The sequence below is a fragment of the Mustelus asterias genome, chromosome 18, assembly GCF_964213995.1.
Source record: "Mustelus asterias chromosome 18, sMusAst1.hap1.1, whole genome shotgun sequence".
NCBI classification, from domain to species: Eukaryota; Metazoa; Chordata; class Chondrichthyes; order Carcharhiniformes; family Triakidae; genus Mustelus; species Mustelus asterias.
In genome coordinates, this window is record NC_135818.1 from 80,013,457 (window position 1) to 80,029,084 (window position 15,628).

The following is a 15,628-nucleotide window of genomic DNA, read 5'->3' on the forward strand; positions in this document are numbered from 1 at the left end:
TATAAGACACAAACGATTCAATCAAAACGCCTAAAACAACACTAGTGTTAAATTTGCAACCAAATATTTAAGCCAAGAGACCTTCACTTGCACATCAAGTAAGTGGAATTTTTAAAAAGGCCAAAATGGGAACTCTGGCAACTATAAGATCTATCTACTCATTATAAAAGGCTCAGGTGCAATTTGGTGGCTGGGTAGTAATTTCATAAATATTAGTGGCAGCTGCATAATATCCTCTCTGCTCAAATCAATGCTTAACCTAAATACCTAACAAGTCCAAGGCAAGTGGTTAATCAATTCCTAATGCATTTGCAAAATCTATATTTTGTAGTGCTTCCATCATGCCCACGGTGGCAGTGGTTAGCACACTCAGCGCCAGGGACCCAGGTTCGATTCCCAGCTTGGGTCACTGTGTGTGGAGTTTGCACGTTCTCCCCATGTCTGCGTGGGTTTCCTCGGGTGCTCCGGTTTCCTCCCACAATCTGAAAGATATGCTGGTTAGGTGCATTGACCCGAATAGGCGTTGGACTGTGGCGACTAGGGGAATTTCACAGTAACTTCATTGCAGTGTTAATGTAAGCCTTACTTGTGACTAATAAATAAACTTTAACATTTTACTCTGAAATTAGCTGGGTAGGGCCCTGCCAGATTGGCTATGGGACTAGTTACCTGGAGAAATAGTGGGTCCAAGGCATCAGCTACTCCAAACCAGAATCTGGCCAATCCAGTCCAAAACCTCAACACCATTGCTTTAGCACCTGTTCACATGCTTATCAGCATGTTTATCAGCAGGTTGGAACACACACTGCTTTTTCCAACAACCAGATTCCAAATATCAGAGTTTTGGAACAGCGACCTTTTCCTCAAAAACTTTGATCTTAAAATCACTTCACAATCTTATTTCTGGAAAAGTATATATTTTTTGGATTGATCCAATAGCTAATACTTTGGCAGAACATGATGGGCTTTTCAGTACATCACCCATGTTAGGTTTCAGCAAACTACTTCTCACGACACTGGTCAGAGGGACTTGCTGCTTTTTGGCTCTAAACCACCACTGTGCTTCAACACGTTGTACTATTCACTCACTGGTCACACAGGAGTCTTCCCGGATCAAGGAAACACATCTGCAGCACCAGGTCTTGTAATTGCAATTTTTTTCAATCTCCTGTCTCCAACTATCCTGAATTTGGCATGGAAGCATTCATGTCTGAATCGATTTTTTTGCTTTCCTGCTCTCACTGGGTTTACTGAGTTCACTCTTTTGTAGGCATCTTGCAGATTTCAATTACACCAGGATCTGCGATTCTGTTGAGCCACCATTATCTCAAGAACGGGCTATTTACTTAAAAATAAACAATGAAATGTATAGAATAGTTTCTCCCCTCCTATCTGAAGGGGGGGGGGGGGGGGGGGGGGGAGAGAAGATGGTAGAGCATGACCAAGAGGGAAGCAAAACCCAGTATAACCAGACTCTTTCCTGAATAAAACCAGGATAAAAATGATTAAGTGAACTGTTCTTCATGCTGACTGAACATAGCATCATGACATCTTTTGACAATTATATGGAGTTCATTAGATGAATCTTGAAACCCTACCACTAATGCTTAAAACCACAGATTCAAAGAGTGTAACAAGAGACTTCTTTGGGTTTAAATTGCCGTGGCCATGTGGTATTGATTTTATTATTTTGTTTAGATAAAACGTGAAGAGATTTAAAAAAAAAAAAGAACTTCAGGATATAATAGGCTTTCTAATTTAAAGTAAAGCACCGTATGATTGCAGAAACTACAAAGAGGATATTATTTAGGAGCACACAGTTGTATGAATACTGGTAATATATTTTTAATGTCGTTAAGGTACTTGGTCCTTAGGGAATTAGACCGTTTGATACTCAACTTTCATCTTTGGCCAAAAATCTCAGCATTTGAAAGCCGATAAGTGTTTCATTAGATAAGTATTTCAAAGTCACTGCTGAAAAGCATGCCCATATTTTAACTCTTTCAGCATCACTAGAAGTACAGTTCATGTAGGTCAGCATTTTGGTTCTGCAAATGTCATTTCACATTAGAACACAAAGCACTCAAGGAAATGCCATTGAACAGGAACTTCAACAATATTCCATGATTGAGAAAAAGGGACAAGGGCCACATCACAAGCATCAGAGTGCATTGAGTTAATAAGGGCTTTTGCACTGTACTGAAAATTGACAGTGTCCCACTCATTGGTCATCCTATACTTGCTGACCTGCATTGGCTCTTGCTTACCAGTGTCTCAAATTTAAGATTCTGAGTGTTCAAATTACGCCATAATCTCGCCCCTCGTGATCTCTAATTTACTTCAGCCCGACAACCCTTCAGGAACTTTAGCCTTTTCTCTCCTCGCCTTGGGCATCTTACTCAAAATACCTGGACTCGCTTTCAATTCCCAAGCTCACTTGAGTAATCTAGCTATTGATGAGCTCCCTCTCTGGCCCATCTGGACCTCCGAATTCTTTATCTGCTCCCTCCTAAATCAGGCTCACCGACTGCATCAGTTCTTTATTCTGCCCTACCCTTCCCCAGTGTCCCCTACCCCAACTTTGGATCCTGCTGTGCTCATTTATAGGCACCAGCTTTGAACTTAGAACTCACTTGCAGCCTTGGACTCAACTCTGTTGATGACTGAGCAACCTTTGTAACATGATCGTCTTTGAAGCTTTATACTGCCACCAAAGTAATTTTGTGGTTCCAACTCAGTGAACAGGAAAATTTACAATTCAGGAATGCATATAAACAGATACCCTAGTCTGAACACGGTAATAGCAATATTAATGTTTCGTATTAGTTGTACTTAATGAGTAACACTCAGATGAATCATAAGATTGCAATTTCAAGTCCTCCTCCAGAGATTTGAGCACAAAATCCACACTGATACTTAAGTACAGAACTGAAGGAATGCCCCACCAATGGTAATGCCATATTTCTGATGAGACACTCGAAGCAAGGCTTCATCTTATCTCAGGTAAAGGATATCTGACCATTATTCCCAAGAGGAGGGGGCGCTCTCTCCAGTGTCCCGGCCAACATTTATCCCTCAACCAGTAAAAGATCTGGTTATGATCACATTGCTGCGTGTGGGACCTTGTTGTGCAGATTGGTAGCTGAACTTCATACATGACAACAGCAATTATTCTTCAAAATTAGTCCAGCTGTTTAATGCTTTAAGATCGCCTGAGTTTGTGAAAAAAATTTTATAAGCATAAAACTGTCAAACTGCAGTGGAACTTATGATCTAAATTAGAAGGGTGGCTTCAAGCCACCTTTGCAGGGGAAAAACTAGAGAACAAATTGAGGTATTTAACCTTCTCAAACAGCTCTTGCCTCCAATATTAAGAAGAATTCATCATACTCACTTAGCTACAAGATAAAACTCGTCAAACTTATTAGCATCTACTTATAATAGGCAATTAAAAGGTATAATTTGGGTAGTGGCTATGCTAACTTCGAGCACAATATTAATTTCCAATTGTGTGTTTCAATGGCATTTAACAAAAATAACTACTGCCATTAATACTTAGTATACAAGATTATCTCAAAATGTGTGGTGACAAAAAATATTTTCTGGCAGTGCTCTGGCATTTCACTTGAATTGTGAAAGTCAATGAGTTTAATGCACTGAAATGATGCAATGTCCATTACAATCCAATTTAAGGGACTGGCAGTTCCAAAAGACTTTTATTGCATTGTTTTAATGCCAGTTCAATGATATTTTAATGAACATTTGCAACGAGGTGGCCATTTCAGTGATAAAACCTGCCCATAACAGCACAAACAAAATTTTATTTCCATCTACCCTTATCAGGAAAAGGAATAGCTGTTAAAATGAAAAAAAAAACCACTTACTGTATCCAACATCTCTCTGTTGTGAGCAGCAGATACACAAAACCTGGCTCGGGATTCGATGATGGGAGTAGCGGGAAATCCAACCACCACGACACCAACGTTCCTTTTTAACATTTCTCGCCCAAAAGCACTGCAGTAATAATATACACATTTCAGGTTTTAAAAAAGTGAATCGCATTAAAACAGGTAGCTGTGGGAGCAGCAAGGTGGTAGGACTGTGGGTTGCAACAGAAGGTAAGGAGGTAAACAGTGAGCATTAGTTAAAAGCAAAACTCTGGTAAATTAGTTTCTTTTTCTGAAGCTACGATATAAGCACTAATCTCTGCTTTGCAGCAGTCTTTTTTAAAAATAGCATAAGAAAGGGCGGCACGGCGACAGAGTGGTTAGCACTGCTGACTCTCAGCGCCAGGGTCCCAGGTTCGAATCCCGGCTTGGGTCACTGTGTGTGTGGAGTTTGCACGTTCTCCCCATGTCTGCGTGGGTTTCCTCCGGGTGCTACAGTTTCCTCCCACAGTCCAAAGATGTGCGGGTTAGGTGGATTGGCCGTGCTAAATTGCCCCTTAGTGTCAGGGGGACTAACTAGGGTAAATGCATGGGATTATGGGGATAGGGCCTGGGTGGGATTATGGTCAGTGCAGAATCGATGGGCCAAATGGCCTCCTTCTGCACTGTAGGATTCAATAAACCAATAAGATGCTGACATCATGGTGGGAGGTCCATGTTGAGACAGTTATTCAAAGATACTTGCAAAGAACTTAGTGACACCCATGAAGCGGCTAAAACTTGTAATAGGAATTATCGTAATAAAGCTCGTTCTGCCCCAAACAACATTGGTGTTTGTTTTCTGAAGATGAACTATCAAAAGGATAGTCCAAATTTGGTTATAATGGCTTGTTCCACGGTATGGTGCCTAAGGTACTGTTAGTGCTGCAGGGTGAGCTAAGGGGGGCTGAAAGAGAAAGCAAATGCAACTTTCGGTTTTGAAATTGTTTTTTAGAAACAGGAGTTGCAGGCTACATAATTGACTCATGAGATTAGGTTGGTTTAATGTACGTGAATAGGTTATCGTGTTTGGATTTAGAATAGAAAACAGTGAATTCCATTAAGATTGGATGATCAAAACAAATTAGTAACGGGCCACGATAACCACATTTGGTCTACCTGTTGACAATTGGCCTTTAGAAAACAAACACGTATGCAATTTGGGGCAGAGCAAATTTTATTGCAATGATTCCTATTACAAGTTTTAGCCGCTACATGGGTGTCACCAAGCACTTTGCAAGTATCTGAGAATAACTGTCTCAACAATGGACCTCCCATGATGTCAACACCTCATTGGGTCTTATGCTATATTTTTTAAAAGGGGAAAAAGCTGTCCAAATCAGTCTTTGTGATCACAAGATTACCCAACTATGCAAGATACTTCAACTCCTGCTTCCCTAATCTGACTGCTCCAAATGACATATACATGTGGTACTTCTTAGTGAATTCTGAGGAACATTGATTTCTTAATCTGTGAATCACAACTCTAATCATAACTACACTCACCCTGGAATGTATGATTAAGAATCTATAGCTGCAAAGATACGTATTATGAGCAATCAACATTCTTTTGAACTGAGCCAAATGAGGCGAACCTGAACTTAGGCTTCGGAAGTTTTTACAATGAAATTAACTCAAAGGTTTTGGGCTATATTACTTTTGCGAACCATTATTTTACTGTTTCTTCCTCTCTACCCCTGCTCCCAAAAAAGATTTGCACCGAAATGGGAAACTGGATCAGGAGTAGACCCTATGGTCCCTCAAACCCGCTCTGCCTTTCAACATCATGATTGATCTTCGACCTCAACTTTTTTTTTATTCATTCATGGAACATGGGTGTCACTGCTTAGGCCAGCATTTATTGCCCATTCCTAGTTGCCCTTGAGAAGGTGGTGGTGAGCTGTCTTCTTGAATTGCTACAGTCTATGTGCTGTGGGTTGACCCACAATGCCATTAGGGAGGGAATTCCAGGATTTTGACCCAGCGACTATGAGGGAATGCCGATATATTTCCAAGCCAGGATAGTGAGTGGCTTGGAGGGGATCTTGCAGGTGGCGGTGTTCCCATTTATCTGCTGCCCTTGTCCTTCGAGATGGAAGTAGTTGTGGGTTTGGAAGGTGTTGTCTAAGGGTCTTTGGTGAACTGCTGCAGTGCATCTCGTTGATAGTACACACTGCTGCTACTGAGCGTCGGTGGTGGAAGGAGTGCCAATCAAGTGGTCTGCTTTGTCCTGGATGGTGTCAAGCTTCTTGAGCGTTGTTGGAGCTGCACCCATCCAGGCAAGTGGAGAGTATTCTATCACACTCCTGACTTGTGCCTTGTAGATGGTGGATAGGCTTTGGAGAGTCAGAAGGTGAGTTACTTGCCACAATATTCCTAGCCTCAGACTTACTCTTTATGTAACGAGCCCAGTTGAGTTTCTGGTCAATGGTAACCCCAAGGATGTTGACAGTGGGGGATTCAGCAATGGTAACACCATTGAATATCGAGTGCTGGTTAGGGTGCCTCTTATTGGTGGTGGTCATTGCCTGGCATATGTAGAGTGGGAATGTTACTTCCAAATCTTGTTGCATTTGAACATGCACTGCTTCAGTATCTGCAGAGTCGCGAATGGTGCTGAACATTGTACAATCATCGGCAAACATTCCCACTTCTGACCTTATGACGAAGGGAAGGTAAGTGGTGAAGAGCTGAAGATTGTTGGGCCTAGGACACTACCCTGGGGGACTCCTGCAGAGATGTCCTGGAGCTGAGATTACTGACCCTCCACAACCACCTTCCTATGTACCAGGTATGACTCCAACCAGCAGAGAGTTTGCCCCAATACCTATTGATTCCAGTTTTGCTGGGGCTCCTTGATGCCACACTCGTTTGAATGTGGCCTTGATGTCAAGGACCGTCACTCTCACCTCCACTTACATCCTGACTCCTCATTTCCCTTGATTTTCTGAGAAACCAAAAATCAATCTTAGCCTTAAATATACTCAACAATGGAGCACCCACAACCCGTTGGAGTAGAGAATTCAGAAGAATCACAGCCCTTTGTGTGAAGCAAGTTCTCCCCTTCTCAGAACTAAATAATCAAAGCCTTATTCTGAGACTGTGACCCAGTGTTCTAAATTCTCCAGCCACGGGAAACAATGTCTGCTCGTTTCCTTTCAAATCCCTTCAGAATCCTGAATGTTTCATCGAGATCATCTCTCCACTAATCTCTATAGGCCCAATTTACTTTGCCTCTCATCATAGGTCAACTCACATTCGTGGACCCAATCTAATGAACCGCATAATGAACCTTTGCATTCATAACGCAAACATATTAGATATGGAGGCCAAAACTGCCCATTGTACTCTGGTGTGGTCTCACTCAAGCCTTATACAATTGCTTATGTTGTTTGACAATCCCCTTGCAATAAAGGCCTTCATACCACTTGCTTTTACTTGCTGCACTTGCATGCTAACTTTGTGTTTCTTATATGAATAAAGCCAAATCTGAGCATCAACATTTACAAGTTTCATGCTTTTTAAGTCCTCTACTCTTCTACGCTGAGGGGGAAGTAAATATTTCATACTGCATCTACTACCTTGTTGCCCTCTTATTTAACTTTTCCACATCACCTTATAGCCTGTGTTCTCAGCTTACATTCGCAGACAACTTTGTATTACCAGCAACTTGGATATATTACTGGATAGATTGCAAATAGCCGAGACCCCAGCATTGATCCTTGCGGCATTCCTCTAATTACAATCTGTCATCTTAAAATTGACCCATTTATTCCTACTCTGCTTCCTGTCCATTAACCAATCCTCCATCCAAGCTAATTTATTACCCCCCCCCCCCCTTCATGAGCCCTAAATGTGCATTAACCTTTTGTGTAGCACCTTTTGGAAATCCAAATATATTATAGGTGCTGGTTCCCCTTTATCTACCCTACCAGCAACATCCTCAAAGACGACCAAGATTCCTCAGACATAATTTACCTTTTGCAAATAAAAAACAAAAAATCCTGGAAATACTCAGCAAGTCTGGAAGCATATGTAGACAGATGGGGCGGCACAGTGGTTAGCACTGCTGTCTCTCAGCACCAGGGACCTGGGTTCGATTCCCGTCTGCACGTTCTCCCCGCACCTGCGTGGGTTTCCTCTGGGCGTTCCGGTTTCCTCCCACAGTCATGTGGGAGGAAAGACATGCTGGTCAGCTGCATTGGTTATGCTAAATTCTCCCTCAGAGTACCCGAACAGGCGCAACTAGGGGATTTGCACAGCAACTTCATTGCAGTGTTAATGTAAGCCTACTTGTGACACTAATAAACAAACTTTAAACAGGGGAAAAGACTTTGTTTTAAATCTGTGACTGTTCATCAAAACTGGGAAAAGTTTAGGAAAGTTAGGATTTGAGTAAGTGAAGTGAAAGAGGAGAGGTGGGAAAAGAAGAAAAGTGAAGGTCTGATACGGTGGAGGGCAGGAGACATTAAATGACAAAGTTTCATTATGCTCAGCTAAGGGATTGGGTAATGTGTTAAGAGCACAGCTGACGGTAAATGCTGAGGTATTCCAAATCTCAGAAATCTGAAACATCTGCTCTCAAATTCTCATGCCCACATGTTCGTCCCTGGCCTTCTGTAATGCTCCAGTGAAGCCCAAATCCCACAGTCGTTACCACACCAGGCACTTGTATACTTTGGGGTTGGTTCTGACATAGGGCAGAGCAACTGGCTCTTCAAACAGGCTTTCCTACAGACACAGCTTGCTGGGAGTTCACACGGCTTTTGCTGCTGTGGGTTGAGTTCTCAAAACAGCTAACTTGCATTGGCTGAAATTGCTCCTGATGTACTGTTTTCCCTTTTGACTTTCCCTTACCTGAACTAACCTCCAGAGAAGTCACTCTTAATTACCCTCATTTTGAGAGTCCACCTTTTAGAATGTTCTCACGAAGTTCACACTGTAGCTCCTCCTCTGAATCTCTAACCTCTTACTCAAACTCTTGATGTTCCACTGTCACCAACTTGCCTTAAGTAGGAGCGGCACAGTGGCACACAGCAGTTAGCAATGCTGCCTCTCAGCTTCAGGGACCCGGATTCAATTCCGGCCTCGGGTGACTGTCTGTGTGCAGTTTGCACCTTCTCCCCATGTCTCCATGGGTTCCCTTCAGGTGCTCTCGTTTCTTCCCACACTCCAAAAAGGTGTGGGGGTTAGGTTGATTGGCCATGCTAAATTGCCCCTTAGTGTCAGGGGGATTTCCAGGGTGAATAGGTGGAGTTAGAGTTAGGGCCTGGGTGGGATTGTTATCGATGCAGGCTCGGTGGGCCAAATGGCCTCCTCCTGCAGTGTAGGGATTCTACGATCTGTTTATAGGGTTGCTAGGCTCATCAACACATTAAAAACATTAGTTCCATTGACCTAGCCAAACTGTCTCCACCACTACACGGTTTCCATTTTGAAATACCTTTTTAAAAAATAATCATACAACCAGCAGAACACACCCCCAATTACTGGATTTACCTGCTTTCTTCATGTTACCATGATTTCCTGACAAACGGCATAAGCAAAGAAACAAAAGGTGCGCCTCGAGGTGGTGAGAATGTCAGGATAGCTGCTGTCCAAATGCAAAGTGAAGGAAATTAGAGAAAACAAAAAAGACAAAACAAGGAAACATAAAATAAAATGGAAACAGAGTTTGTGATGGAGACTTGCTGAACTCAACGCTGAGTCGAGAAGTCTGTGAAGTTGCTATTTTAGGAGATGCTGTCCCTCAAACTTGTGTCGAGCTTCACTGGATGACTAACAGGCCAAGGACAGAAAGGTCGAGTGGGAGCAAAGGTAGAGAATTAAAATGACAGTCAACTGAAAGCTCGGGGTCCAGCTTGCAGACCTCTGTCAGATCATATGACAATTTCTTAATTTCGTAATTAAGATTCTCTAAAGAGATTCCAACATTTTTCCGGCAACTGGAGTCAGGCCAACTGGACTGTTGTTTCCAGTTTTCACTCTCTTTTCTTTGTTGAGCAGCGTTACATTTGCCAACTTCCAACCATTATATAATTTAAGACATTTTGAAAAATCGTAACCAGCTGGGAAGACAATGTAGACCCAACTGCTATTAGTCTACATTGTAAATAACACTATGGTTGGTACAGAAGATACAATAAAGCAAAGCAACAGACCAATTTTGCTTTCTTTTCCCATGCACAGCCAGGAGTATTAACTCCTCACTGGGGAGAGGCCAGAGTGAAACTGATCTGTACTGCTGTCTCCTAATTGAGAACCCACATTGCAGGCATTTGGTCTAAAATCAATGGAATTTTGGCATATCTACTCTTCCTCCCCCCCACCCCCCCAAGAGACATGGTGACTACACAGCCCAGAATTGCAAAGATAGTTTGCCCAACTTCAAGTAATGGGAAATAACACTACTGATTTTGAATTTGTTCCATTGTTTTTTAAAAATCTGAAGCCACATTCTAGTGGAGGTAATTTGTGAAACTGCCAATGAGGTAATAATTTTGGTACTACAGACGGTTGAAGGAAACTTAAAAACAAAGTCTGAGTCTACACTACAAAGCCCAAATATGTTTTTAATTTACCCAATTTTGGCTGGCATGTACAGCATCAAAGGCACGACTGGTGAATCATCATTTCCATAGATAATGAATCCCATTTCCTTCAGTCTTCTTCTGAAGTACCGCGTGTTCTCCGCCAGCTGTTGAACCCGGGTTTGACCTAAACATGAAATGAAAAAATACATGACATTAATGATTTAAAACTACAGGTGCAACTTAAAAAGGGCATTGCACCAGCTAGGAAACATTAAAATGTATTGCAGAGAGGCTCAAAGTGTACATTTTCATTAAATGCTCATTAAAGATCATGTGCTATAAATAAGCACATTTAACTGAAGATGACAAACAGCTAGGAGCTGTTGAAAGTTGCAGCATAATGTGGGAGTTCATGCAATTGTAGTAAATGAAATTTAAAACAATTAACGTAAACTATTACATACTGGCTAAAATGTGAATGTAAATATGGAACTAAATTAATGCTATTAATAAAAGAACTCATTTTATTCCAAGAAACAATCACATGCTTGGAACAATCTCATACAAACTATTAGGGGCAAAAGCATTGGGGCTATTCAAGGTTCGGTGGATGCCATGAAGAGGGGTTAATATACTGTGGTACAGGATATCTTCAATTGGTAATGTCTTTATGATTCTATGAAATTGAGCTTCAATCTTGCAGTTTATGGCAAACAGGTGTATTTAAAATTTATCTCAGCACATCAATCCACAGAACCCGATTTGTGCAATTTTTAATCATGAATATTGTCTTTATAAACCCTGTTATCAACGTTAAATAAAAGAATGTTGTAAAATGCTGATTAGATTGGAAGTTACTGATAACTGGCTGGGAAATTGAAACAACCACCATTAACAGTTGTATCTGCTTGAGTTACCACATAGCCCATTCGCCTCAGTGCCTCCTATAATGTCTTGTCATTCAGATTTTAGAATAATATCTATAGTACCAGTTCACCCAATGGATAGCTTAGTTGTACAGATCAGGAAAGCACAGGGTAAATCCCCCATTTGTACTGAAATAGCTCATTTCAGCTGAAGTGGGATGTGCAGTTGTCCTTTGGCCGATTGGGCTTGGGAAGGGGGCAGTTTAAAGAGAGAGAAATCAGTTAATATTCCCCTGTCCTGATCTACAACCAGCAACATCTATTTGAAAGCACCTACAACAAACCATGAGAGAACCGATCAGACTTAGCTGTGGTGTCCTTTGTGATAAAATGGTCTGCCAAGGCTCACTGGTTTAACTCGAGGACTGGCTACTTGCAGGTACTCGGGGTTACTGGCATAAGAGCATGCACCACCTATTCAAAATAATCCAAATTATGATATTTTACCCTGGAATAAAACTGTGACCAATATTATCCCTCAAAGAAATCAAATGCAAAAATAAAGATTCAGTTCCCTGCATGACTCGTTAAATGCATGGAGTGTTGTGATTACATGTTTCACCAATTAACCACAATAATTACCAACTGAGCAGACATTTTCAGAAAGGAGCAGGGTGGGTGGGAGAGGAATTGAACTTTACATTTGAAAATGATTTTTTTTAAGCTTACATTCAATGGCAGGATACAGTAGATAGCTTTAGCTTGTGTCTTCCCTTTAAATACAAGAGAAAGAAGTACATCAAATGACACCAATTGTTTAAAACGAACATCAGATTCCAACACCTGCTGCCTTGGACAACTTAGCTCCTGCACAACTTAGTGTGATTCTATGAGTTTGCAAACCAGGCAACTCTGTGGCAGGGTGCTGGAGTTTTCTACTGCTCCCCGTTGTAATGCCGAGCACAAATAAAGTCTCAACCATTGTTGTCAATAGACACTACATCAAAATACTGGGAGAGATAAAAAGGTGATCTCTGCACTGGTTTTGGGGTCAGCGTATTCATACATTCCACAGAAATTACCCTGACAAGCGCAACCAAAGGCCACAGGTCATTACATCTGTTGTAAAGAGAGATTGGCTGTCAACTCCAAAGGTTAAATTTTCTACACATTCAAATAACCTGCAAAATCCAAGGATAATATTCAGTCTATTGGAATAATTAATCACATGGATACAGTTTCAAGTAGTAAAACCTGAAAGAACTATTATAATCAACCTGTAACAGCAAGGGTTTTTTTTTTGGAGTCATTAGTTGTGCAGTTTTATTTACTTGCTGTGACGTTATTTCCTCCATTTAGTTAACTTGTCATTCTGATATTTATATTTGCATTTATAAAAAAAAAAATCTCATTTATATGATGTGGGCATCACTGTTAGATCAGCATTTATTGCCCATCCCTACTTGCCATGAGAAGGTGGTTGAGCTGTCTTCTTGAAACGCTGCAGTCCTGAGGGGGTTCCAGGATTTTAACCCAGCGATACTGAAGGAACAGCGATATATTTCCAAGTCAGGATGGTGAGTGACTTGGAGGGGAACTTCCAGGAGATGTTCTCTATATATATATATATGGCTCATGGATTTCCTTCAAGAAGTTTGAATCACAGATATCCTTTGACTATGAGTAGATTTTGTACATTCAATCTCTTCATGTGCAGCAATATCCAAAAAACCAGTACAACATTAAATTCTAAAGAATATGATCACAATGCCAAATTTCAGATCAATACAACAATTTGAATTACAGAAGAGGGTCTGATTGGTTATCAAGTCGACTCTTTTGCCAAGGTGTAGCCACGGAGGGAAACAATGGAGAACTACAAGTTCTTAAAGTTCCTGGGCAATTCAAAAAAAGTGCAAGGTTGGAACATATGCCTTTCGTTTGCAGAGAATAGGTCCATAGAACCCCTACAGTATCCAAAGATGCCATTCCGTCCAGGAGTCTTCACCAACTCTCCGAAACAGCATCCCACCCAGGCCCTCCTCTCAGCCCTACCCCCATAACACCGCACATGGCGAATCCACCTAACCTACACATCTTTAGACACCAAAGGGCAATTTAGCATGGCCAATCCACCTGTGAATCTTTGAAGTGTGGGAGGAAACCCACGCAGACACGGGGAGAACAAGCAAACTCCATAGTTACCCAAGGCCAGAATCAAACCCGGGTCCTTGACACTGAGGCAGCAGTGCTAACTGCTGTGCCACCTGTGCGTGAATGCATGTCCTAGAGTATAAATGGTTGGTATTCTTGTGTTTGTCCTGACCAGAAAGCTTTGGTACCATGCCTCTCTTTTCAGCAATATTCAAGTTCTGTACTACCTAGCTTGTGACTGTTGTTTTCCTTTGCCAAAAGTAACTTTTTTCCCTTATTTTAACATCCCCAGCCAGGTACAAATGAAAAAGCCAGACGGGAAAAGATCTATTGGTCCATTCAGTCTTGCTCACATAAGTACAATGTCTTGTGCATCATAATACATACATTCCCCAGCCCACTAGATAACTATTTAATCTCCTGGAGAGGCAATAAACTGGATTAAAGAGCCCAGGCCAATTAGGGAAAAAATAAAATCTGAAAAATTCCCCTCTGATCCCTACACGTAGTTCAGGAGACCACTCTAACGGACTTTTATACAAAGTGATCTCTGCCCCAACCAGAAACTAGGATCAGCTTTTGCTGGTTCTGGCCTTATTTAATTGAAGATGGTGACCCCTTGGTCGTCCCAAGTGCATCATGTTGAAACAAACTGCCTACACAACACAATCTATTCCCTATAGCTTATAAAGCTCAAATCAAATCACCCCTAAGTCTATGCCTCTATAGAGTCCCAGTCTTTTGAGCTTATCTTACTAAGATGCTTTAAACTGAGTATTAATCATGTGACCCTTCTCTGCACCCTTTCCAAAGCCTCAATTATCACCCACCATGTAATAATGATTGCCATAGCAATTCTGATACCATAAATTTATCTGGTTTTCCCTGATTAAGGATAAACATACAGGTGAGCCTGTATTCACAACCAACTCAATCATGCTGCAGTGTATTTTATGTTTCATAATGTGACCCATAACATTTCAAACTCATGCCTACATCTTATGATTCAAATCAAATCTATATCCTGTATTTGATATTTTTTGCACCTTCTGAATCTATAGAAAGATCACAGCAGTGGCATTTTTCTTAATTGTTTTATAAATTCACACTTTGAAACAAGCACATGACGGTTTTAAAAACAAATCAAGCATAGTTTTGAAGAGATAAAACTTTGGTGTTATTCATCCTGCTATTAGTTTCTGCAATTTATCTACTGGTTTCTAATTCCTCTGCGCTGACTCATACACTTTGGGATTGACACACAGACCTGAGGACAAAACTATCCCTGCTAGAGTAATTCAGACCCACGCTGAGTGGTTTCATTGACATTTCTATTCAACTACAAATAAACGTAGAAGTGGGAACATCTTTAGGCCAGCGACAGCAAGCAGCTCCAGATTTATATGCGCCACACACAAAATAAAACCCTGGGGTGGTGAAGAAACCATACAGATTAAAGAAGATAGCTCAGTGAAAATGATACTAGATGAAGAACCTTAGCAGATGGGTTGGTTTACATGAGAGTAATTACAACCAAATTTAAATTAGAGGCCAACAGTATCAATGGAAACTCCTCTGCCAACCCACATTAGCAGTTTGTGTTAAAGATGAAAAGTTCCAGCCACATTAAAGTTGTACCATGACAATTAAACTAAGCCTTCTGATCAGCTTCACCCAGAAAAGCATAGCAGAAGTATCCCACTTCCTAGAGTTCTGCACAGGCCAACTCAGACTCCAGTTAAAGCAGGAAGCTCAAAATTAGCAGTCAGGACAGTGGTTCAACATTTTTCTACAGTGGTTGGGGAATATTCAGTTTAAGAGAAATTTGACATGCTCAGTTAATAGCCATCTCAAGACCCTGGGACAAACCTGCAGCTCTCAACTGCTTGTCAACTCAATCCTATTTACACTTTTAGCTCTGGTTGGTACTTTCGAAGTTTGTAAAGGCCTTTTTAAAAAAAGGGCTCAGTGGTGGGTAAATTTTAAATTAGACAGCCAAGATAGGTTATCAGCAGCATGCTATCTGCAAATTAGTCTTTATATGTGGTTGTTGGCTCAATCATATAGATCTATGCAATCCACAAGGGCAGAAGTGTGTACACCAGCAATCCACTACCGCTCTTAGCAGTGTTAGATATATCAGGTCAGT

The 15,628-nt window shown here is 41.2% G+C and overlaps 1 protein-coding gene across 1 annotated transcript in view; it reads right to left on the bottom strand.

Annotated features, from left to right (window-relative positions):
• sptlc2a (serine palmitoyltransferase, long chain base subunit 2a) overlaps window positions 1-15,628 on the bottom strand; it is a 117,816-nt gene that overhangs the window by 9,005 nt on the left and 93,183 nt on the right. The window contains exons 10-11 of the mRNA XM_078234380.1: window positions 10,508-10,643; window positions 3,885-4,014 (exon numbers count right to left, since the gene is read on the bottom strand). Coding sequence (XP_078090506.1) covers window positions 3,885-4,014; window positions 10,508-10,643 — 266 coding nt within the window. The remainder of the gene's footprint in view (window positions 1-3,884; window positions 4,015-10,507; window positions 10,644-15,628) is intronic.